General features: G+C 49.8%; 1 protein-coding gene and 1 pseudogene across 1 annotated transcript; both read left to right on the top strand.

Moving 5' to 3' along the window:
• Window positions 1-22,429, top strand: part of LOC148596071 (polycystin family receptor for egg jelly-like) — a 365,012-nt pseudogene that overhangs the window by 283,798 nt on the left and 58,785 nt on the right.
• Window positions 12-21,995, top strand: LOC148596074 (ras GTPase-activating protein nGAP-like). The gene is made up of 17 exons (XM_088530586.1): window positions 12-141; window positions 959-1,065; window positions 2,458-2,567; window positions 5,660-5,813; window positions 7,029-7,127; window positions 7,437-7,991; window positions 9,893-10,037; window positions 11,389-11,533; window positions 12,391-12,627; window positions 13,310-13,511; window positions 15,977-16,310; window positions 17,686-17,905; window positions 18,397-18,526; window positions 19,776-19,849; window positions 20,963-21,170; window positions 21,375-21,435; window positions 21,946-21,995. Exons 1-17 carry the CDS (start codon window positions 12-14, stop codon window positions 21,993-21,995), a joined length of 2,961 nt encoding a protein of 986 aa, XP_088386712.1.

Genomic DNA, 22,429 nt, shown 5'->3' with positions numbered 1-22,429 from the left:
CCGAGGGCGCGATGGGAGCTTCCCTGCAGCGCTGCATCGTGTGCTGCTGCTTGCCGTTCACGCTGCGTCCCCTGCGCCGGGGCCGTGTCTCGCAGCGCAGGAGGGTGCGACCGGAGCTTTATGCCAGCTCTGCATCCAGAGGTGCTGCTCGCGCTGCGTCCTGTGCGCCCGCGGCGGGGGAGCGGGGCTCGGGTACCCCTGTGCGGGCAGCGGCTCCCCGGGCTCAGCAGTGACCCCGCAGCGGGCAGCCCCACAGCACCGTTATGGGGGTGAGCTGCTGCGGGGCACCACGGGGGCTCTTCAGCCCAAATCTGTCACGCTGCCCCAGACTGGTTTCAACTCCAGGCCTAATACTGCAGTTGCCCCCAGCTCCTTAGCATTCATTCTCAAAGCTTGTAGGAAAGCTCAAAAACTGTCGGCACGCTCAGCATCTGCTAGGTAAACTACTCATAAGACTTGAAGACTTGTGGTTTCTTTTGCTCGTTATTTCCCTAATTAACAGGCAGCCTGGAGCTGCAGCGCCGCGCTGCAGGGCCAGCTTGCTTACCCGCCACGATGCTCCATCTTGTCCTCCGGCGCCCGCGGGGGCTGCGTGTCCTGGCTCCGGCGCCATCCAAACCCCACGTGCCAGGGCATCGTGGGTATCACTATCCCTGAAGAAAGCTCGTAATAATATAAAGTTTTTGGAATAGTAGCGAACAAACAGCAATCGAATCATAAATACCAGCGGGTATTAATCTGCACCAGTGTTTTTTTATTTTAACTGCTTACCGCCCATGAGCAAGTGGGATTCATAACCTTGAGTCTGTGAGCGGAAATGCCGTTGTAATTTAGCGAGTAAATCAGAGATGGAGGAATTGGGCAGTGTTTTAATGCACTGAAAACTGTGCCGGGGCGCCCGCGCGGTGCGGCGCAGAGCCCTCCTGCGCCCACTCACCTCCCTCCTCTTCTCTCTCAGAGGTCCCGGCAGAGAGGTCTCCTTGCAGACAGAGCATCTCGGGGACCAGCACGTCGGAGAAGACCAACTCCAAGGATGCGGCGAACACGTCTCCTTTCAAAGTGCCGGTGAGTCCCGCTTTCCTGCAGGGGAGCAAATTTTCCCATCGAACTGAAGCTGGAGGTTGAAATACCATAATGTATAAACAGGCTCTGAGGAGGAAAGAGTATTTACTTAGTATTTACATTTTCTCAGGTGGTTTGGTACTTGCTTCTGGTAGATCTGTAGTTTGCTTTTTTCTCAAGGATGGATCTAAGGCTGCAAATAGTGACACATCAGCATTAACATGGGCAGCAACCTATATAAATACTTCTGAAGTTGCTGCCAGGGTTTGCATTCTATATTCAATTTTTGGCTAGGAGAAAAGTTCCTCTAGGTTGGTGATGGCATGTTATTTTTGCTGAGCCTGTAGTGTTCTTACTGAAGCGGGTAAAGGATGGGGCACCCACGGTGGCTCCGTGCAGCTGCTCTGTGGAGGGGGAGAGCTGATTCCGCCCCTCAAGTGCTGCTGAATCCTACTAGATTAAGGAGCTCTCCGTTTGCTCGGATCACGCCGAGGAACGCGCGCACGTGTGCCTGCAAGCCCTGGCAGGAGCTGGATGCAATATGGTTTAAAATGCGTGTTGTCTTCCAAGCCCTGCGCGGGGCTGTGGCGCAGGGTGGAGCGATGCCTGCTGGAAACAGCCGTGACTTCCCCGCGCGCAGAGGTGCCTGGCGCTGCCCGTCAGCAGCTGGAGCTGCAGCGGCGCTGCCAGGGGAACACGTGGCTCCCTGTCCTCATGGCCCTGTGGAGCGCGGGCTCGGAGGAGGAGGTGCAGGCGGTGGTACCAGCAGCCCGGCAGCAGTTGTTTAGAAGGCAGGTTAGCTGGACATGTAATATGTTTAGGTCCTGGCTAGATTTTGGGTTGAGTTTTGCTTCAAAACAGCACCTGGACAAGTATCTGAAGTCACTATACTGAAATCTTCAGAGATTTTCAAGTCTGGATAGTGAGAGTTTTGAAACTGCCTGTTTTTTGGTAAGGCTGGTTGTATCCCAGTCCAAAAAGAGAGTTTGGATGCAATGGACACAAGGCATCTTTTAGTCTTAATCCAAGAACTAAAAACATGGTGTGTGAAGGGGAGCATAGGGTCAAATACTGAGTACCCAAGACTACTGCTTGCTAATAGCGGAGGGGGGTTGTTTGTTTAATTTTTGAGTCTTTTGAGTAGTAATTGGAGTTCACTGAAGTTCACCTGTAACATGAGCAGTGCCGCTTGTTGCAATTCAAAGCTGTCACGCAGGGGAACGGTCATCAACGATCCTGTCCTACCCCTCTTTCTGCTCTGGGGAATCCCAATACAGCAGATCCCTCACAGCGGCCAGTGGGAATCACTGAGTGTGGATGCAGTGACACTGCCCTGATTGATTTGTTCCCGGCACAAGAAGTTCCCTGCTTCACTGCTGTGACTTCTCGTTTTAGGGCCTCTTCAGTAAACGTCTGAAAGGCTCCATTGAGAGGACAAAGAGCCAGTCAAAACTGGACAGGAACACGAGTTTCCGTCTCCCTACTCTGCACAACGCTGATGACAGGTAAGAGTCAGAGCATCTCCCAGGTGATCTCACCCACAGAGTGCACCTACAGCATGAGTATTGCTGAGCACAAGCCCAGAGAGGTAAGTGAGGGAAGGATTTTATTGCCAGCTGTCAGATGGGTGTGTTTGGGACTGACTGATATGTTAGAATATGCGATGCAGCACCAACACAAGGCTGAAACCTTTAACTACTCTTAACAGTTGACAAAAAAGGTCAGGTTAAGCATCTGCAGTCAAATACCTTTTTCTTCTTCAGCATCCCTGGAAGTAAACGAAGGGCCTTAGATTTCATGATAGAAAACCACTGGATTGGGTGGTTTGTGCCCTTTGCTTGCATGTAGTTGCCCCGGGGCTGCTGGTGCAGACAGGTCAGAGTGAGCAGCCCTGGCCAGCCCCGAGGACACGCGGTGCCGCTCCGGCACACGAAGGGGCCTGGCTAAGGCCGTAGTTGTGTAGCTGCTGCAGGGTGGAGTCCTACAGTGAACAGCGCATCTACTTCTCAGAAAATGAGAGAACTCCATAAGGAACATAATTCTATCCATCTAAGAGCTCCTTGTGGTAAATTCTTGCTTGTGTCTCTTTTGCTGGAACTTTGGGCTGGAAATGGATTATATAAGAGGCAGGTAAAAGCTGCTTTTTCCTAGCTATTTGTAAAGTGTCTTAATTGTCTTCATTAAGCCTTACAGTGCATTTTATTCCGCAGTAGCTCAGCAGGAGTATCAGACAGAGTGAAAAATAGGTTGCCCTGTACTTAAGAGCTCTCTGCCCTTGTGCTGTTTACTGCATTTTTGCTTCTCCCTTAGCTGAGCAGAATTCATTAGCTGAGCCTGTCATGCTGTGCCATTTCAATTGATGATTCTGTCTTCTGCATCTGAAAGGCAGTGCCATAAAATCGTGGAGATGGCTGTGGGTGTTGGAGGTCTTGTTGACGTGAGGAGGTGGGGAGCGGACGGCTGCTGCTTGCCGGTGGTGGCTGATGCTGTTCCTTTAGTCATGGCAATGTCATGTGGTCCTTTTGGAGTGAATTTTGTTATAAATCCCTATTTTCAGGAAGCTGCAACTTGGCTGTATGAAACAGTGCAGTGAGCATAACCATATTAAATAAGGTTACCCTGTGGTAAAGTACTTTTTGCTTTTAGTGACTTCTGTCGCCAGCTTTCTTTCAAGTTCTGTGATGCAAAAATCTCTGCCATAAATAATGTAAAGGACATAAGTGTTTTCAAAACATGGCACTCCTGGTAAATGTGGGCTGATGAGGCATCCTCTTCCAGTGGAAAGGATACTGTTTTAGGAAGGTCAATAAGCATATTTACAATGAGTCGGTATTACTTTGCTTTGATGCATGATCTGCTCCACAACAAAGCCCTCTCCTCTCTTCAAAAATGGATCTTCCTCTACTGCCTGCCAGCGTGGGCATGAATTGTCAGCTAGACCTGAGTGGCACGTGGGTTTTCTCCAGTTGTGTGTGAAGCATAAAACTCCATCCACGGGGGCTGGCACGGCCCGGCACTGCTCTGTTCCCTTTGTCCTCCAAGTCTCCTGTGCGCAGATTTGAAAACAAGGATCCAGGAGGCAAATGAACAGGGTGGCAGGGCCCGACACTGGGATTTGGGAAGGAGCGACCCGGAAAGCCAGTGGTGCAGGGAACCCTGGATAAGGACAAGTGTCCACGTGATCCTCCTCCTTTCGGCCGTGTGTCCACCAAAGCAAGCGAAGGGCATGCAACGCGGAAAAGGAACGTCCTCGGAGAGCAGCAAAGCAGGAAGAAGCTGAGAGGAACTTTCTTTGGAGAGAGACCTTTGTGCGAATGAGCAGCACGGCTCAAAACATGAGCCTCATGCCAGGCTTGACTGCTGGTTTGGTGAAACCTCATGCTGCAGGATCGTGAGAGTCAAGAGCACTGATGAGTCCTGCTTGGAGAAGGGAAGTGTCTAGGCACTGCTCGACCTCATAGGTACCTTCTGTTGGAAAGCCTAAGGCTTCATGGAGTTCTGTTCCCGCTGGTTGGCGACGCAGGCAGCTGCATGTAGGGGTGCTGAAAGGTTGTAGTTAAGTCTACTGCTTTTCTAAGGATGTTTCATCAATCAAATCACAAGGGAAACTCGGTTACATCATAAAGTTAAACTTGAAAATAGTTTCTTGTCTCCCCACCACCACCTGCCCCAACCCCAAAGTGTCAGTGTGTATCTCAGAGCACCTGCAAAATGCAATTGGTGGATCCAATAGCAAGAAAAACAACTGTGAAGTCATGTGGGAATGAAGCTCTTAAGATGAAGAAGAGATTAGGATGCTGGGAGGAGAAGGGCTGGAGGGAAGAGGCGTCCAACAAGATCTCATCTGTGTTTTGAACTATGCTGCTCTTTGGAGGTTTTTCCAACAGCAAAGTCAACTCCAATTGTTTGGGTGCAAAAGAAGGTAGCATAAAGTAGCTGAGTCTGTGTAATTATTTGGAATTCATAGGAGGGAATGCCCATTTCCTCCCCATTTCCTGCTCTCCCTGCCCCTGTTTGTTTCTCCTTGCAGGGCAGTAGGAACATCCCTATCCTGCCCCGTGAATCAGCCCTTTCCCGTTTTAAGCTGATAGTTCTCGGTGGCACATGGTGCTGTGCAGGCTTCCAGGGCCAGGGTGACTGATAACATCTACCTTTTCTTGCTCTGACAAACACGGAGCCCTGCCTTCAAAGAAACTGTTGTGTAGCTTTATAAAGCAAAGCCCTGTGAGGTTGAGAAGGAAATCGAGAAGCGGAGACATGGGGAGGAAGAAAAGGGGAAGCATTAATTTCAAAACTTCAGTGTAGCTAAATGACTTGAGCGCCATAAAGCGGAAATTATTGTGTTTGATTTTAGGTCAAAGACTCTATATCTTAAGAAAAAAAATGTATCTTGCAGGGGGTATTGTTGCTCTAACAAGAGCAGTTACCATTCTGCGTTGGTTTAGAGATTTAGAGATGTAAGTGTGCTTTTTGCTGTTAGCAAACATTTCCCTAGTTGAAGAAACACCAACAAGTTGTAGCTTTCTGAGGGATGTTGCCACATCTCTTAGAAATGTCCAGAAAAATAACGTTTCCTTTTCCCATTGTTGTTCTTCAGGTCATGTGGATTGCCAAAGCTGAAAGAGTCCCGTTCCCATGCGTCTTTACTGAGCCCGGGCAGCGCGGTGGAGACCTTGGATCTTGGGGCAGAAGAAAAAGTCTTTGTCAAACCACTTCACAGCAGCCTCCTTGGACAAGACTTCTGCTTTGAGGTGAGCACTCTCCATACACCCAGCAGATTATATGCTGTCAGTCAGTTTGAGTGCTTATGTACTCAAAAATGTACTTAGAGCATGCTGGCCTGTGATGAGGCAGCTGGAGAGCAAACTGGGAACACATGTTCTCCTGAGGTCTGCCGAATTGGCATGAGAACCCCAAGTCCTGATGGCTTCAGCCAGTCAGCAAAGAGAAAACATTCTCAATTACTGCATCTTCTAATTGAACATCTCTTACCTTGGGAAATCTCTACACATTTGTAGTCAGCACACGTATGTACGCCCTAAGCGTATCTATTGCTAAATATTCTATTTTCCTCCTGTCACCTAAATTCACTTGAAAATATACCATAATTGAGAAATGTCATTTCCAGTGTGAAGCATCTTGCAGCAGCTCAGCCCCTTCCCAGGTTGCTTGAGGAAAAGCTTCGGCAGCTGAGCACATTTCCATTGCACCGGGCAGCGGGGAGCAATCTCCTCTTTGCTTTTCAACCCGGGCTGCCTCCAGAACAGGCTGTTTGTGCTCGCACAGTCATTTCCCTGCAAGGGCAGCACTGACTGATCGTGTGCTGGATGCGCCCAAGGTCGTCGCGAGCGGCTGTGGCAGGGGAGAGTCAATGTGGCTTCAGCTGAGTCCTTTGCATGTGTCTAAAGCTCTGCAGTACAACCTGGAAGCGGCCCTGGCAGAAAGCCAGCGGGTAGCAGGCTCTTCTCTGAGCCTTGGCCAGGAGTTCTTCCTGCTCACTTGGCATTAGCTCCCTGAAGTCACCATTTCCAGGGAGTTTTGCATTGTGTCAATACACTGCTAGTTCTGTCTTTCCGCTGTTTGTGACCAGATCATCCAGTACCTGGGATTTTCTGGGGAAAACTGCAAGCATTTCATAGCTATGGATCAATTAACAAGTGTAAAAAATAATTGACTGGCTGATTATAGCCAGATGTATTGTAAGATGTTTAAGAGTCTTTTAAGAGTAACCTTTGGCCCTTCATATGTGTCCTTTTAGTTTGATATTAATTTGAACTGACTTTTTGTTTTCTCTGCTTTCTGTGGGCCTCTCCATCTCTGCTTTCTGGGTTCTTCTAATGCTTTCCTGCCTTTTTCATATTTACTCCCTGTTTCTCAAATATTCCTAGCTGTCATCTTTACTTTTTGCAGGATTGTCCACATCTTCTGGACTTGCTTGATCTCAGGTTATCACTTATGTATTGCAGGTAACCTGCTCCACTGGCAGTAAATGTTTCAGCTGTTCCTCAGCAGCGGAGAGAGACAAGTGGATGGAAAATGTACGCAGAGCAGTGCAGCCAAATAAGGTAATGGAAATTGCAGAAATAAGGAAGCAATGGACATGGAGCTCCATGGCTTAATGGGCAGTACAGCGCTGGCAAAAGGAAAAAGGATTTCAGAGCTGAGTGAAAGGAAGTCAAATTTTTTGTGGGTAAACATATGGTAGGTCAGCTCTGGAGCTGGCATGCTGCCTCCCTGGGAGCTTTCTGAGAAGAAAAATGTTCTAGCCCCTACCTTTGACATGCAGTAGACAGCAATTTTCTTCTGCTTTAGGAGAGAAAATGTTCAATTTCCTAAAGATTCTGAATCAAAGCTGAGATCTTTCTTCCATGCAGGACAACTGCCGTCGAGCTGAGAATGTGCTTCGTCTTCGGATCATGGAGGCAAAGGACCTGACCCCTAAGAAAAAGTACTTCTGTGAGCTGTGCCTTGATGACACTCTCTTCGCCCGCACCACCAGCAAAACAAAAGCTGACAACATTTTCTGGGGAGAGCACTTTGAGTTCTACAGCCTCCCGCCTCTTCAAAGCGTCGCAGTTCACATCTACAAGGATGCGGAGAAGAACAAGAAAAAGGACAAGAATAACTATGTGGGCTTGGTCAACATTCCCGTGGCCAGCGTAACTGGTCACCAGTTTATGGAAAAATGGTACCCAGTGAGCACACCTACACCCAAGAAAGGGAAAGCAGGGGGACCTTCCATTCGGATCAAGTCCCATTACCAGACCATAACCATCTTGCCCATGGAGCAATACAAAGAATTTGCAGAATTTGTTACCAGCAACTGCACTACGCTGTGCTCCGTGCTCGAACCAGTGATCAGCATCAGGAAAAAGGAGGAGATGGCTGGTGCTTTGGTGCACATCCTGCAGAGCACAGGGAGAGCAAAGGTAAGAGCAGGCGGCCCCTGTCCAAGTGACTCCCTCTTGCTGCTCGCAGCGGGTGTCTCTGGGGCTGCAGAAAGTAGGAAGCCTGGGCTGGCCTGACCACACACAGCAGCAGAAGGTGCCTGTGGCATTTCTGGATATGGGATAGAAAGCTAGGAAAAGGGTCTAGAAAATACCTTTGAGGACTTGGGCAAATGCGTGTAGATGGGTGTCTTACCAACAAGCAAGTGCCCTGGTTGATGCCAAGATTGAAGATACTCTGCGTCAAGTGAAGAGGAGGAAGTAGGAGGGACCATCCAACCTTATGTTACTCCGAGCATTGGTGGCTGTTCTGGGCACTTGAGTGTTTATGAATCTTAAGAGAGAAATAAGCTAGAAAGTAACTTCCAGAAATGCCTCTGATGGGCCAAATTGCCGTTGTTGTCTCAGGCTGAATCCGTTAATCACTTCCAGCCTTGATTTGTTCAGGGTTTGAGCAGCTTTTACAGAAGCTGTGCCCAGTTAGTGTTGATCCCAGCTGCCCCAGGGATGTTATCAGGAATTCTCTGTGCACACTGGAAAAAAGTGCGTGAGAATATCCTGTAGGGCTTAGACAATTTTGAGAGGTATTAAAAGGCATCGATTTACCTGTCTGCTCCTGCCAAGCTGGGTGTGTGACAGGGGTGCCCAGCTGTAGCCGGCGGAGTGAGTTACGCACCCCCAAACACAAGTGTGAGGGTTTGAGATGTGGAAGAGCAGCCGTTGGCAGCATCCAGGTGACAGCCCCACTCAGCTGCTGTGAAACAGCCTCTCGTGTGCCCGTAGTCGTGTACCCTGCCCGCCTTGATGTGCCCCTCTGAAGGGGGGCTCTCTCGATAAGAGCTTGTTCCTCACCACGCTGTTTCTCGGATCCAGGGAAGTTGCTAGCTGGGATAACTCCTCTAGGATGGTACTAAAATGCTTTTGGAAAGCACCCCTTGGATTCCTGCAGTGCTAGCTGCAAGGAGTAGCCACGTTGATGTGATCAGTTTGTCTTTGCAGTGCCACAGTATTTTTGAAGGTCTCTTTTCCAGAAACGTTGAGCAGTCTGGGCTGCCACAGCCTACAGCTACCAAGGAACCTTTGCAGCTCACGCTGTGGTGGTGCTGATAGAGCTGCATGGCCCCAGCCTGCACTATGTGAAAATATTTCTGTCAAATTTCATCAGAAAGCAATAGCTAATTTGTTCTGAATATTTGCCCTAGTTTGTTCTGAATATTTTGTACTGATACATTAGTTTTGTATAATCAGTAGGGCTAGGATGCCTTGCTGCAGTGCTCTTTGGAGGACATTAATGTTTGGAGCAGCACTAGCAAGTCACACTTATCATTTAGTCGTAATTTAGGATCGTGGGTATTTTTTTCTTTGGAAAAGTAAAAAACCTCGGACAAAAATACAGCTCCTGTCCTGGAGATTCGTTAAGTACTGAGTGTTTCTTGTGATGTGCCGAGTGTCCTTGGCTCATAAGCACTTATCACCTGAGGAAAGAGATATTACTATAGGACTAAGCCCTGTATTAAGTGTTTTTTCACAGTGATGAAACTCGATTGTTACTTCCATGCCATGTAGATCCACAGCAAGTATGCCAACGTTTTGTTCCATGTCCAGAGCTGTTTTCATTTTGTGAATTAAGTTGTTGTAAGCCATTCTTCTTAATTAAATTTTGCTGAGCTGCAAGAATTGATTCCTAACTTCCATCTTGGGTTTTTAAATGTATAGTTTGTCTGTGTTCAGCGTGAAAAGCAGTCCTTGGCACCCCATGTCCAAAGCTAGACAGGTATTTCAGTGATCCTCTTGCTCCTGTGTTTATCCTTCCTCCTTGGCTTCTGCCTAGCGTGACCGAGTCCAGTTAGAATAACCTCTGCCCATGTTACTTTTTTCTTCAGGACTTCCTGACAGATTTGGTGATGTCTGAGATAGATCGTTGTGGGGAGCACGATATCTTGATCTTCAGGGAGAACACACTTGCTACCAAAGCTGTTGAGGAATACCTAAAATTGGTAGGGCAAAAGTATCTTCACGATGCACTAGGTAAGAAAGTGCCAACCTGTCTCTTTTTTTTTTTTTTTTTTGGTATTGCAAGGGCTAATCCAGTTGCAAAGAACAATAAGTCAAGGAACTGGACTGGACTCTGTGTGCTGGGATCTGGGAGGTGACCCATCCAAGGACCACGGCTGTAGTGGTGAAGCTGGAATGAAAATTAATGGCTTTTATCCCATGGTCTAGAACATTGGTGCTGAGTGATAAGACTGTAAATCACAAGTGTTAGAGATGGAAATACGCCATCAGTTGTGCAGCCTGTCTGGTGCCCAGGGCAAGGCTGCTCGTGGTAATATATCCCTCTCATTCTTCATCACGTGCTGAATGTCGCTAGGCAGTTCACTCTGATGCCGTGCTCTTTGAAAGAGTTAGTGACATTACGTTGGTGTGAGCTGTTTATTTTATCTGCGAGAGCGTCTCAATACACGATTAAGACAGAGCCTCGTGGACCACAAAGAATGTCTTTCAAAGACATTTAAGGGAAAAAAATAACCCAGTAAGCAACAGTTAAAACAGAGCTCACCCACAGAAGTGATGCTGATGGTTTAGCAAGTAAGTGATCTAGATGCCCTCAGCAGGAAGTTTTTGGACCCAAGCAAAGCAGTTTAAGAAAATGTGGCAGCTGATTTGCTTGCAAGAACACTGCTGGCTTTAGCTTGGATGGGCTTGATGGTTGGTTAAGGCTTTTGAAGAAAACAGAGGTCGAAAAGCAAAACCCCTTTGCACGAACAAGCCTTGGGGTGTTAGCTCGGAGCCGGCAAGGTCATGGCAGGAGGTGAACTCGGAAGACACTGAAGCATTAAACAAATGAATGAAGGTTTTGTCTGGTGAACAGCAGCAGTTTAAAAAACATTTCTTAGCATATGTACAAAAAAAAAAAAGGGTGAATGGTGCATTTAAATATATTAAGCAAAAGAAACCTCATCCTTTTTCGAATGTGTGTCCAAGGACTACAGAAACGCAAAGGGCTTTGGAAGATGCAGACGACAGAGGTATTGTGAGATGTTCCTGTAAGAAACTGAGAAAACAAGCAGGATTTATCCCATGCTGGAGTATTAGTCTTATTCCTGAGCCAGATTTGAAATGTAAGGAGGACGAGTTTAGAGATAATAAAAATAAACGTCACTGTCAAGTGCATTTCCTCGGGAAGGCCTGAGGATGAGTAGCAAAGCCTCATTCCTCTGGGAGAGCCAGAGGAGCCAGGCCACCAAGGTCTGGTGTCTGGAGGCCGTGTCGCAAGGCAGCAAGGTTGCTCTGGAAAGGCACAAGCAGGATTGAAAGGTGCATCAGGGAGGCTGTTCCTCTAGTGACTGTGGTCTGTCATCCTCTTCCCTGTGTCCAGGAGAGTTCATCAAAGCTCTGTATGAGTCAGATGAAAACTGTGAAGTGGATCCCAGCAAGTGCTCACCCAGTGAATTAGCAGACCATCAGAGCAACCTGAGAAAGTGCTGCGAGCTGGCCTTCTGCAAGATCATCAATTCCTACTGGTGAGGCGCTCTCTCCTCCTTCTCCCTCACAGCTCTTTTGAGTGGAAGGTGTGAATTCCTCTTCTGAGGATGTGAAGCCAGCAGTCATGCTAGGAAGTAGCCGTCTATCTTCTGAGACTGCCTTGTTTCCTTTTCTCACTGCCTTATTACCTGGGGTGCAATATCGTGGGTGACTTTTCTGCCTAAACCAGGGGGTTCCAGCAGGAGCTTCTGCTGAAATCCACTGCAGGGGACAGATAGTGAGTTGTGCCTGAACAAGGAGGGAGTTAAGGGAAAAGACAGCGGGAGCTCAGAATAAAAAGTGGGTTTGGTATGTAGAGACAACTCTTTCTCAGCCCCTTTAGAATGGTAAAACCAAAAAGTGTGGGAAATCACACTGGCCGAAAGATTTTTATTAATCTCTGCTACTGAGTGTCCTTGGAAAAAAAAATGTCCTTTCTGCTTCAGGGCAAAGTATATGCAAAGCCGTGGAAGAGCTTTACAAGCAAAATACAAATTTCAATTATAGTTCATATAGAGTTATATAGTTCATTTTGATCCAGTTTGTTTTAAATATCTGGAGCACTCTGTTCCAGCATGGTCGTGGTGGTTTTTAGTCTGCACATCGGTGGGTCTGAAAACAGCTTCATTTCACATGTTTGAACAAGGGATGATTTAACTAGTACCTAAGAATCACCAGATTAAATGGTGATCTAAGAATAGATGTCTAATGATATTTTCTGGCCTAGAGAGGTGGAGTGAAAATATGAGTCAAGGATGATTTCTCACAGTTAATTATTTCAAGCGATTGGTCACCATTTTGACTTTCTGCCTGTCATTGCCCACACGGTTTTGTGTCTCTGCTCGCTGTTTTTCAGCGTGTTCCCTCGGGAGCTGAAGGAGGTGTTTGCATCGTGGAAGCAGCAGTGCCTGAGCAGGGGCAAGGAGGACATCAGCGAGCGCCTGATCAGCGCCTCACTCTTCCTGCGCTTCCTGAGTCCTGCTATCATGTCCCCCAGCCTCTTCAACCTCATGCAGGAGTATCCTGACGACCAGACATCCCGCACCCTCACGCTTACTGCTAAAGTGATTCAGAATCTGGCCAATTTTGCTAAGTAGGTGGTGGTGATGACCTCGAAATCTCTGCTTCTAGGGGTGCAAATGAAGTCAAGTAAGGAGAGCCCTGCCTAGTGGTCACTTTTGCAGACTGCTGATTCTTGGGCAAATTGGAACAGACTTTAGAAAGGAAGAAACTTCCACATTCCCTTTGGAACAGCCCAGAGCTGAGTTAGGCAGAGTCAATTTGAATACAGACTGGAGCTGCACTGAATTCAGTAGAGGGACACAGGAGAAAAGCAAGAAGAGGTTAATGGATTAGCATGCCTGTGTGTGCCTGTTTTATGCTATTAAAAAAAAAAAAAAAAAAGTGCTGTTCCTGCCAAGGATCATGTTTTTTTTTTTCCCCCTTCCACCTCCCAGGTTCCCAGCTGAATGTAGGTCCAGGGGCACTTCTCCGTTAGGGAAAGGGGTGCAGGGAAGGTGCTGGAGAGAAACCAAGTCTGTGGGAGGGAAGAGATGTTACCAACCCCCTTGTTGACAGTATGAGTGGCGAGTTACTCGTATTTAACCAAGCCGAGAAAGCAGGGAATCTCTTAAATTGCCCATTTTCTCCCCTTCCAGACACCTTTTCAGAAAGGCAAGTCAAAAGATAACCATGAAGTGTTTTCAGACAGTTATTTTACTCTTGTGCTTTTTTGTGGTGGTTGTTGACTGAGTTTTCCCTCCCCTTTCTTGCAGGTTTGGTAACAAGGAAGAGTACATGGCCTTCATGAATGGCTTTCTGGAACATGAGTGGGGAGGAATGAAGCGTTTTCTCCTCGAGATTTCTAATCCAGAGAGCATCTCCAACATGCCCGGATTTGAGGGCTACATCGACGTGGGCAGAGAGCTCTCTGTTCTGCATTCCCTCTTGTGTGAGGTTGTTTCCCAGCTTGATGAGGTAAAGCGGAGCGGAGGCCTGGGAGGGCGAACGCGGCGATTGTAGCGTAGCGACCGTAAACACGAGGAGACATCAGGGGAGCAGCCAGAGCCGCGCTGGGGAGAGAGTGCCCAGCGGCTGGGGAGAGGAATGTGCGATAGGGCCATTGCCCAACGGTTCCCCTGCGCTCCCGCTGCGGCCCTGCCGGCTCCGGGAGGCCCCGGGGCGGCTGCTGGGGGTGGCTGGGCCCCACTGCTGGTGCGGACACCCAAATCAGGCAGAGAGGGCAGCACTCGAGTGCTTGGCTGGGAAATGGAAATGCTGGGGGGTGGCTCTTTTGGATGCAAGTTGAGGCACCTGGCTGGACCCTCCCCTGCCCAGCTTGGGCTGAAGTCACGTCCTGGCCAGGCAGAACTGCTCTCCTGGAAGACCAGGGCCAAACCCGCTGAGATTCGTCCATTTCTGTGATGTTTGCATTAGCTTTTAGCTTAGAGGGGCCCTTGCCAGAGCTGCACTCCCTGCTTGCCACGGGAGACACGAGGCTGCAGCTCTGAGTGCTGGGGCCATTGAACTGCACAAGAGCAGAGTCTGGGTTGTTCTTCCCCAGCTACATTCCCTGCAAGACCCCAAATCATTAAAACCTTGTTTGTTAAAAAGTAAAGCTGACAAGACTCAGAGAAGCTGAGCTCCATGTCAGCATTTTTTTTTTGTGAAAGTACTTAAAACTGTTCCATATTTGCACTTTTGGAGCTGCATTATTTTGTTTGTATTTCGTGTCTTTTGCAACTGGAGAGCTGAGGTGACTTGCAATGTGCTGCTAATGATTTTTGTTGCTAGAAGGGTCTGTCAAGATCATGATTTGTTGGATATTTGTTTTCTCACAGCACATTATCTAAAAGAAGGCGCTGAGCTTTGTGCATCAGAGTAAATCTAAATTTCCTTGACTCAGAAGGATAATGTATATTAATCTCAGTTTGTGGTCTTGTTTATCTGTTTCCGTCATATACATGCGCAGAGTTTGCACTCCTGGTGTCACAGACAATAAAATCTTTGTTATAAAGACAGCTCAGCAAGCTCGGAAAAACAGGCAAAGGGAGCATGTAAAAGACCAGTTCCACCATTTCCATAAGTTGGGGTAAATCCGTCAGTGCCACAAACTGTGCCACCTTCCTCCAGCTGCTCAGGCCATCAGGTCAAGGGAAATCCAGTTTCTGCAGGGCAAATGGGTACTGCTCTCCAAACGAAAACGTCCTAAATGTCTCGGGCAGCTGGGAGGGGAAGGAGCCAGATGTAAAGCTTTAAAGCAGATGTGCTTTGTCCTTTCTGTAGATTAGATGTATGGATCTATCCTAGCAGGCCCCTGGGAGCTGGCATAGTGGATTGCTGTAAAGAGAATTAAGGGATAAAGTTACACTGCAGTGCTGTTCTACTGTGGGTAGTGAGTGGGAATTGAGGAGACAAGTAACCTCACAGATGTTAATAGAGCAGGAGATGCTCTGTAAGAAAGCTTCTGTAAAGAGACCTCTCTCTGGAGTGACCGGATCCTTGCTCACAGGAAAAATAAGGACATCTTTGAAAAGAGGAATGTCTTTGAGGGAGTTTTACTTCAGCATTAAGTCTGTACCGCTTTTGTCTCCTGCTTCGGGCACGGGAGCAAGCAGCACCGTGTAGCTGCTACAACCAGTCTTGACCCAGAGAGGGGAAAAATAAAGAATCCAAAGGAGCAGCTTCCCCTTCGGGCTGCTGCCGTGCTCAGCCTGGCCAGCACCAGGCTAGGGCAGGAGTAAACCTGAAGCCAAGCGTTTAATCCCACCTTCCATGGCAGTGTTGGAATGAGGGTCACTGGTGTTTTCATGCAGTTGCTTTTAAGAAGGGAGGAGCGCCTTAGTTTTTGATAACCGTTTGCTGCAGGAGACGGCATCAGCGTAGCATGCCAAGCCCAAAGGCTTCTGAAATGAAAACCTTCCTTTCCCCACCTCCCTCAACCCTCTCAAGTCTCTCATGACCCTCAAATGCCGCATCCCTTGTCTGTTGGCATGCATTTCTTTTACCACATGACTCCCTTTGCCTGGAAAGTTCCCTCCCAGTAGCTGAATCTATAGCCTTTAAACCCCACTTAATGAGTAGAACTGTAGTTTTCACTTTGACCTCACCCAGCCTGGCTTTAGTTTGCTTTGCATGATAGTTTTGCATTGGAATGGCCACAGTTTGGTTTTGTTGAGCATGATTTTTTGTTTTTGTTTTGTTTTGGGGGATCAATCCTAATTTCTTTTCTATTTCCTTTTCTTTCCTCAATGTCTGCTGCACCCCGTTGGTCTCCTCCATCCATCTCGTCGCCGTGATTATGCTGCTCCGTAACGCTGCCTCCCGGTCCGGGCACACCCGCACACAACCACCCACCCTCCTTCCTTCCACCTCCACCCCTCCGCCTCTGGGCATCGTGATCCAAAACCTGGCGGGTGTCGCGGTGCTTGTTGTCCAATTAGGGTGAAAATTCCTTCCTACAGGTGACTGTGGCAAAGCTGGGACCTCTGCCTCGCATTCTTGCGGACATCACCAAGTCCCTGACCAACCCTACGCCCATTCAACAGCAGCTGAGACGTTTCACTGAGTGCAGTTCTAGTCCCAGCATCAGTGGCAGTCTCTCCTCAGGCCTTCAGAAGATATTTGAGGACCCCACTGACAGGTTGGTCACGGCCGGAGCTGGAGGGGAGATGGGGGATGAGGAGGGTTCACTTCAGAGCGCCCAGGCAGTGGTGAATGCCTTGTTGCTTGAACCTTCCCACATCGTAGGCGTGATTCATGTGAAGCAAAAAGCTGGTAGGTGGCAGAAACACCAGAGATCTTGCACAGGGTGGCCTGTGCCAAGCTTCTGCACCGTCAGGTGTAGCTCCCTTTGGAAATGCCGTCCCTCCAAGCTGCCTCGACTTACAGGAGCTTTCAGATAGCTCCTGTTGAATTTTTAGACATATGCAATAATATAGAGCTGGGGAAGGGTTAAATGGGGTCTGAAATGTTCCGAAGTCTTGCTGGGAAGAGAAGGGTGTGAGAGATGGGGGAATTGGTGGGAATGGTCTGCATTTCACCTGTGAAAAATAACTGTGAAGCACTTCTTGAATCAAGCCTAATGTTCAGAGGTAAGTGGTAATTAAGGAAGAGTGTGTTGCAACTTGAAATACTAAGAGCTCATAAAAGGAAATCTGGTTCCTTGAGTCTTTCAGAGCGAGGAAGTTGGCGGGGGGGTTAAATGAGGTAGAGAAGCTTCTCTGGGACAGATCTCGTAGGGATGCGGCTCAGTTAAAAAATAACCAAATTCCTTTTTACTCCACAGTGTTCAATCCACAGCTCAATCTTGATCAGCAGCTGCATTTGGATTTTTTCTTGGACTTCACCTAAGGCAAATGTCTGTCATCTAGATGGTGGAGTATTTCAAGGCTAGCCAGAAACGTCCGTCATCTCCTGAGAAGCACTTTTTAAAGTGTGTTTATTTCCCAAAGTAGATGTGACTTTTTGACTTTTTTCCCAAATAAAGATTTTTTTTCCAAATAAGAGGTTTTGTATTCTGAGAGGGTGGGATGAAAAGAGGAGAATATTTGGTGGACAAGAAGTGGCAACAGAAACAATTTAGGAAAGGTGAATGAACCAAACCTGAAGTGGAATGTGCTGAGATTCATTGTACTATTGCACAAGTGCTTATCCAGAGGTGGTAGGTGGAAAAAAACAAACCTCAGCCAAGTAAATTTGCAGACTATATGTAGTTATGAGTGATGGGCCCTGCCTTCAGCCTGGAACAATTGGTTTCATGTTCCTCAGGTCCTGAGAAATGAGTTATTTGGGTCCCTTTCACAAGTTTGGTCACCCTAGGACATCTGTTTACAGCTGAGCACCATTAGCAGCTTGTGGCTGGGAACTCCTTGGGTCTGGAGTAAGTGGGATTGTTACCAGGCAGGACTGAGGAGCCATGTCAGAGCTATTTGAGGGCTTAAACTGGGCTACAGGAAGACATTCCACAGTGTGGGAATAACCTAATGCTCAGTGGGAGCCTCCGTACTCCTTTGTGGTTGCCCACAGTTGTCTGCTTGTCATTTCCTTTGCTCCCATCAATTTAGTTTTAATGAAAGTGAACGGTGGCTTTCTCTCAGCAGCAGCAGAACATAATAATCCGATGGGTTCCTTTCTCCTTTGCATCTGATTCTTTCCTGCTCTGCACAGTACGAGCAGGAGATAGCGAAGCTGAAGGAGCGCCTGAAGGTGTCCAGCCACCGGCTGGAGAAGTACAAGCTGCGCCTCCTCGTGCAGGAGGAGCAGATGCAGAAGCTGCTCGTGGAGTACAAGTCCAGGCTGGAAGACAGGGAGGAGAGGCTACACCGGCAGCAAGAGGAGAAAGACAGCCAGATGAAGAGCATCATCAGTAGGTGAGACTTGGCTGCAAAGTCTGCAGAACATGGAGAGCAGGAAGCTCCCCCTTGTCACATTTATCCTTGACAATAAAGAGAGCAGTTGTGTGGGCTTGATATTCCTGGACTGACACCACTCCTGCCTTAGAGATGAGAAAACTGAGATATGAGTGTTGAGACTTGCTTTAGATTGTCAGGAGAGCAGACAAAAAGATTTAGGAATTTCTAACCCCAGTCTCTGCTATACCTCTAACTGGTCCATTTGCTTTGTTTGAAAACTGTACTCATGGGGTGGTTTTACAGGACAGTTAGATTATTGGCAATGCCCACTTTGAATATAATAAATTCAGCCAGTTGGGGCTGTGAGAAGGATCGATAACCTTTCTTGAATGCAACAGACTTCTTGCAGAAAAGAGGACAACCGGAGAAGTCAAAGCAACATCCCCAGAGCAGCCAAAACACCCAGGAATAGTTTTAAACTGTCCTAATTCTCTCTTTTTGCACATCAGACTCATGGCAGTTGAAGAGGAGCTGAAAAAGGATCATGCTGAGATGCAAGCCATCATTGATGTGAAGCAGAAAATCATTGATGTGAAGCAGAAAATCATTGATGCGAAGCAGAAAATCACTGATGCGCAGGTAAGGAGCTCAGGATTTCCCGGAGCTGAGTGCCCTGTGCCTAGAACCCATCATTCTTCCCTATCTTCCTGTCCCAATGTTATGATCTAGCTCCCAAGGCAGTACTGGCCATGGTGTTGCACACATGACTTACTGCCTCCTAGGAGAGAATTGGGAGTTTTGTACAATAAAGACCCTACTGTCTGAGAGCAGGCTTTGAAAAGTCAAAATCACAGGACTTTTCTACTTGAGGAGAACCCAAGTGGTGAAGGAGCAGTGGGGCATTGTGTGGACACTGCTCCAAGCGTGGGCCTGGCAGCTCTGGAGCAGCTGTGCTTCTTAGCAGCATAGGTCAGTGGCCATGTGCATGCAGCCCAGCTGTGCACGCTCAACCATGGCTCGGAATGGCAAGGGAATGGCACGCTTGCCATGGAGCTTGCCCCGTTTTGCTTGTGTAGCATTTCACCTCATCTGACTCTCCGCGTCAGCCCGCTTGGCCACCAGGCCAGGACAACACCCGGTCAACACAAGTCACTTGTGGAAAGTGGGACCCAACGGGTGTGATGCATGTGAATGTGTCATGTGGGGTCGTGATGTGTCTGCTGTGCCCTTGCTGATTCCAGAGAGCAGAACTTAGGCAACACAACCTGAGGCTGATTTTATATCTGCCTGTTAATGTGGGCGAATTTTGTGTTTAGGGAGCACCTTTCCTGTTGCTGGGCTTTTTAATCGCTCCAACTGCATGATTTTTTAATAGATGATCTTTTAAGAGGATTACACATTTCAGCAAAGAACACCTTAAAGAAGTAACAAACCTGTTTTTTAAGCTGTATTTTTATGCTAGTAGCACTGGACTGTGTGGTCTGTGAGATCCATCTCTGCATTTCATTGCCTGGGTTTGTTCTAAAGAAGATTTATTTTTGTTCTGTGAATAATTTTTGAAGGTTCTTGTATATGTACAGACACAGATACCTTTGAGATCTTTTATGGATATTCCTACAAAGAATACAAAATAACTTTAAACAGTTTAAACCTCTTGAACCTGTGCTGATTCAAAATGCTGTTCTGTGCCATGAAGTTGGATTTTGTGTAGCTGGGGGTGGTGCGGGAGCACCAGGCAGCGCCGGTCAACGTTTCGGGTGACGGGCGCCGAGGCCAGGCAGCCCCTGGGCAGACCGAGTCCTCAGTCGCGTGTCCGGGCACCAGGACCTGTATGGGGAGAGCCGCGGGGTGCAGGGCTGCGGCCCCAAGCTCTGCCTCCCTGCTACAGGAGCCGCCCGTTCCTGAAGCCTTCCACATTCCTGGGAAAAGCTGGGATGTGGAGGCAGAGGGCGACAATCCGTGGCAACGCGGAGAACTGGTCTCGGCTCTGACGCTCTGTACAAGACAAAGCCTTTTTCTTTCTTTTTTTTTTTTTTCTGAAGCTGAAAGACTTCTTGGACTGAAATCCTATCTTAGGCAGTGGATTTTTGGTTGCTTCATTACTAGCAACTTCAGTGGTGAAAAAGGAACTACATTGCATTAATTGGGCAGGACAGCGCGCAGTGCCTTTTCCTGGTGGAAACAGAGGGCATCCCAAAAGCTGCCCCATGGCAGTGGCTGAGGCAAGCCCAGCACAACCAGCTCCAGGCCTCGTGTGGCAGCTGCATCTGCAGGGGCTGGAGCCTGCCCAGACAGGAGGGCACGGGGCAACTACAACGGAGGGGCTGCTGTGCTGTCGCCCTGGCTCGCGGCGCCCGCCAGTCTGCGCCTCCTGGCCACGGCGGCAGCATGGCGCACGTGCGGAGGCCAGGCCGTGCTGCGGGCAGCAGAGCCAGGGATGCGTCCCAGGCGCTCCCCGAGCCCGCCAGGAACGGGCCGCGGACGCTTGCGCGGCGCCCGGCACCTCCCCTGCTGCGTGCGCCCGACTACCAGAGCCTGGAGCAGGGCGGGCAGCGCAGGAGGAAGCTGGGGGCTCCCCAGGACAGGTGAGCGCTGCTCGTGCTGCGCACCCAGCACAGGGCGCTGCCCTCACGCAGCCTCCCGGCCCCCAGAGCCCCAGACGCCCCAGGCTGAGCCGCCACTTCAGCCTCTGTGGAGGGGCAGCTGCAGCCAGGAGCTGCCTGGGCCAACCCTTGGCCACCAGCTGCCCTTGAGCAGTGTCCCGGGCCCTGCCAAGGGAGCTGCCTGTGCCCGCGTGCAAATGCCCCACACTGACCCTCTCCGCGGAGGGCAAAAAGCCCCTGGCAGCTCTCGCACAGCCCTGCTCCAGGGCCAGCCGCACGCTGCGTCGGGGAGCACTTGCCTGCCCAGCTGGGGCAAGCTCAGCAGGCAGCCGGGAGGCCAATGCCAGCCCAGGCTGCTGCTGCCGCCCAGGGCCTGGCGGCCTCTGGGGCCCTGCCAGGTGCCCGGGGCAGCTCTCAGCAAGGACGCTGCTGCCCAGTGCTCAACCTCGGGGCTCTCTCTGCTCTCTTGCAGCGTGGACACATTCTCCCGCATCTTCCATCGGGAGAGAGAGCCGCGAAACGTCCTGGAGGCAGAGAAATGCACCCCCAAGCCACCAGAAAGGCTCCCCGAGCTGCGCAACAGCCCCCATCCCTGCCACATCCGCAGGATCCCGGCCATTGGGCATGGCGGCGCGCAGTGTGTTTTCCTGGTGGAAACAGAGGGCACCAAGGAAGATGAGGTAGGAAGTGCTGCCTTGTGGGGCTGGGAGCAAGCAGGGGCCATGGGGAACAAGAGCTCTGGGCAGGCCACAAAGGGCAAGGAGAAGCAGTGGGTGCTCCGTGGCCTCCCATCCAGGCCAGGGGCCACTGCCTCCTGCACCCCCAAAGCTGCCTGCCCCACGGAAGCCACACGAGCAACTTCCAACCCTTCTCTTCCTCGGCAGGCTCGCTGGTGGCAGTGGACGCGCACCTGCAGCCCCAGGGAGCGCTACAGGAGGCCGGCGCGTAAGTTGTGTCCACCGCAAAGAGCCCACACAGAACCGCCCTCCCCTTGGGGCTGCTGGGGGAGCCGGGTCCCTCGGGTCGAGCCCCTGCGGCGGGGGCTTCCCCGCTGCCCTGGAGAGGCGCCAGCCCTCCGTCCGTGCCAGCAGGACCACAAGGCACAAAGCTCTGGCCGGCCTCTCCAAGGGCTCCAGGCACTCGGCACCTCCGCTCAGGCAGCCGCATCGCTGCTGTCTCTGGCTTGTCAGGGCTGCAGCAGGGCAGCCCTTCCTCACGCACTGCTGGTCCCTCAGCCAGCCTTCCTGTGGCCCCTGCACGCGTCCCCCTTGCAGCCGCCTTGCTCTGAGCCTCAGCAGCTCTCAGCCTCCTCTGGGGGCCTGGGCTCCACAGTGCCACCTCCTTGCCCTACAGGGCCCCTTGCAGCTTGCCCAGCAAGAGGGAAGCAGCCTGAGATGAGCCTGCTCAACAGGCCCTGCAGCGTTTCTCACCGCTTGCCTTCCTCTCTTTTCCCAGGGCCACAGGAAGCCTCTGTGGAGGCCATCAGGTTTCCCAGGCTCTCCTGAGCTGCATGACACGTGCAGTCCCTGACCGGGGGAAGGCAGGAGGCACGAGGACCTGACCAGGAACACCAGCTTTGAGGGAAGCAGCTGGAGCAGCCCCCGAGTTACCAACTGCTCATGCACGGCCCAGTCGGGCGGCTGGGGGCCTGCAGAGCCCTGCGAGGGCCAACACCTCCTTTCCCTTGCAAGCCAAGGCTCTCTTCACGCTGGAGGCTGCAAGGAAGGGCCAGTTCATCAGGACTCACAGCACTAACCTACTCTTTGTGCTGTTGTTATTGTTGATACTAGTGTTGCTGTTGCTTGGATTGCCGTTATTTTTGATGTTATTATCTTTATTGTTCTTTTAATTGTTGATGTTGTGGTTATTGTACACATTGTTGTTTTCATTGTTGATGTTGCTGTCGAAGTACATATTCCTGTGCCATTCTTTGGGTGTT

This window comes from Tinamus guttatus, unplaced genomic scaffold (assembly GCF_059628265.1).
Source record: "Tinamus guttatus ecotype Peru unplaced genomic scaffold, ASM5962826v1 Tinamus_guttatus_pri_ptg000031l, whole genome shotgun sequence".
Lineage (NCBI taxonomy): Eukaryota > Metazoa > Chordata > Aves > Tinamiformes > Tinamidae > Tinamus > Tinamus guttatus.
Note: the sequence above shows the minus strand (reverse complement) of the source record. Positions and strands in the feature narration are given on the sequence as shown.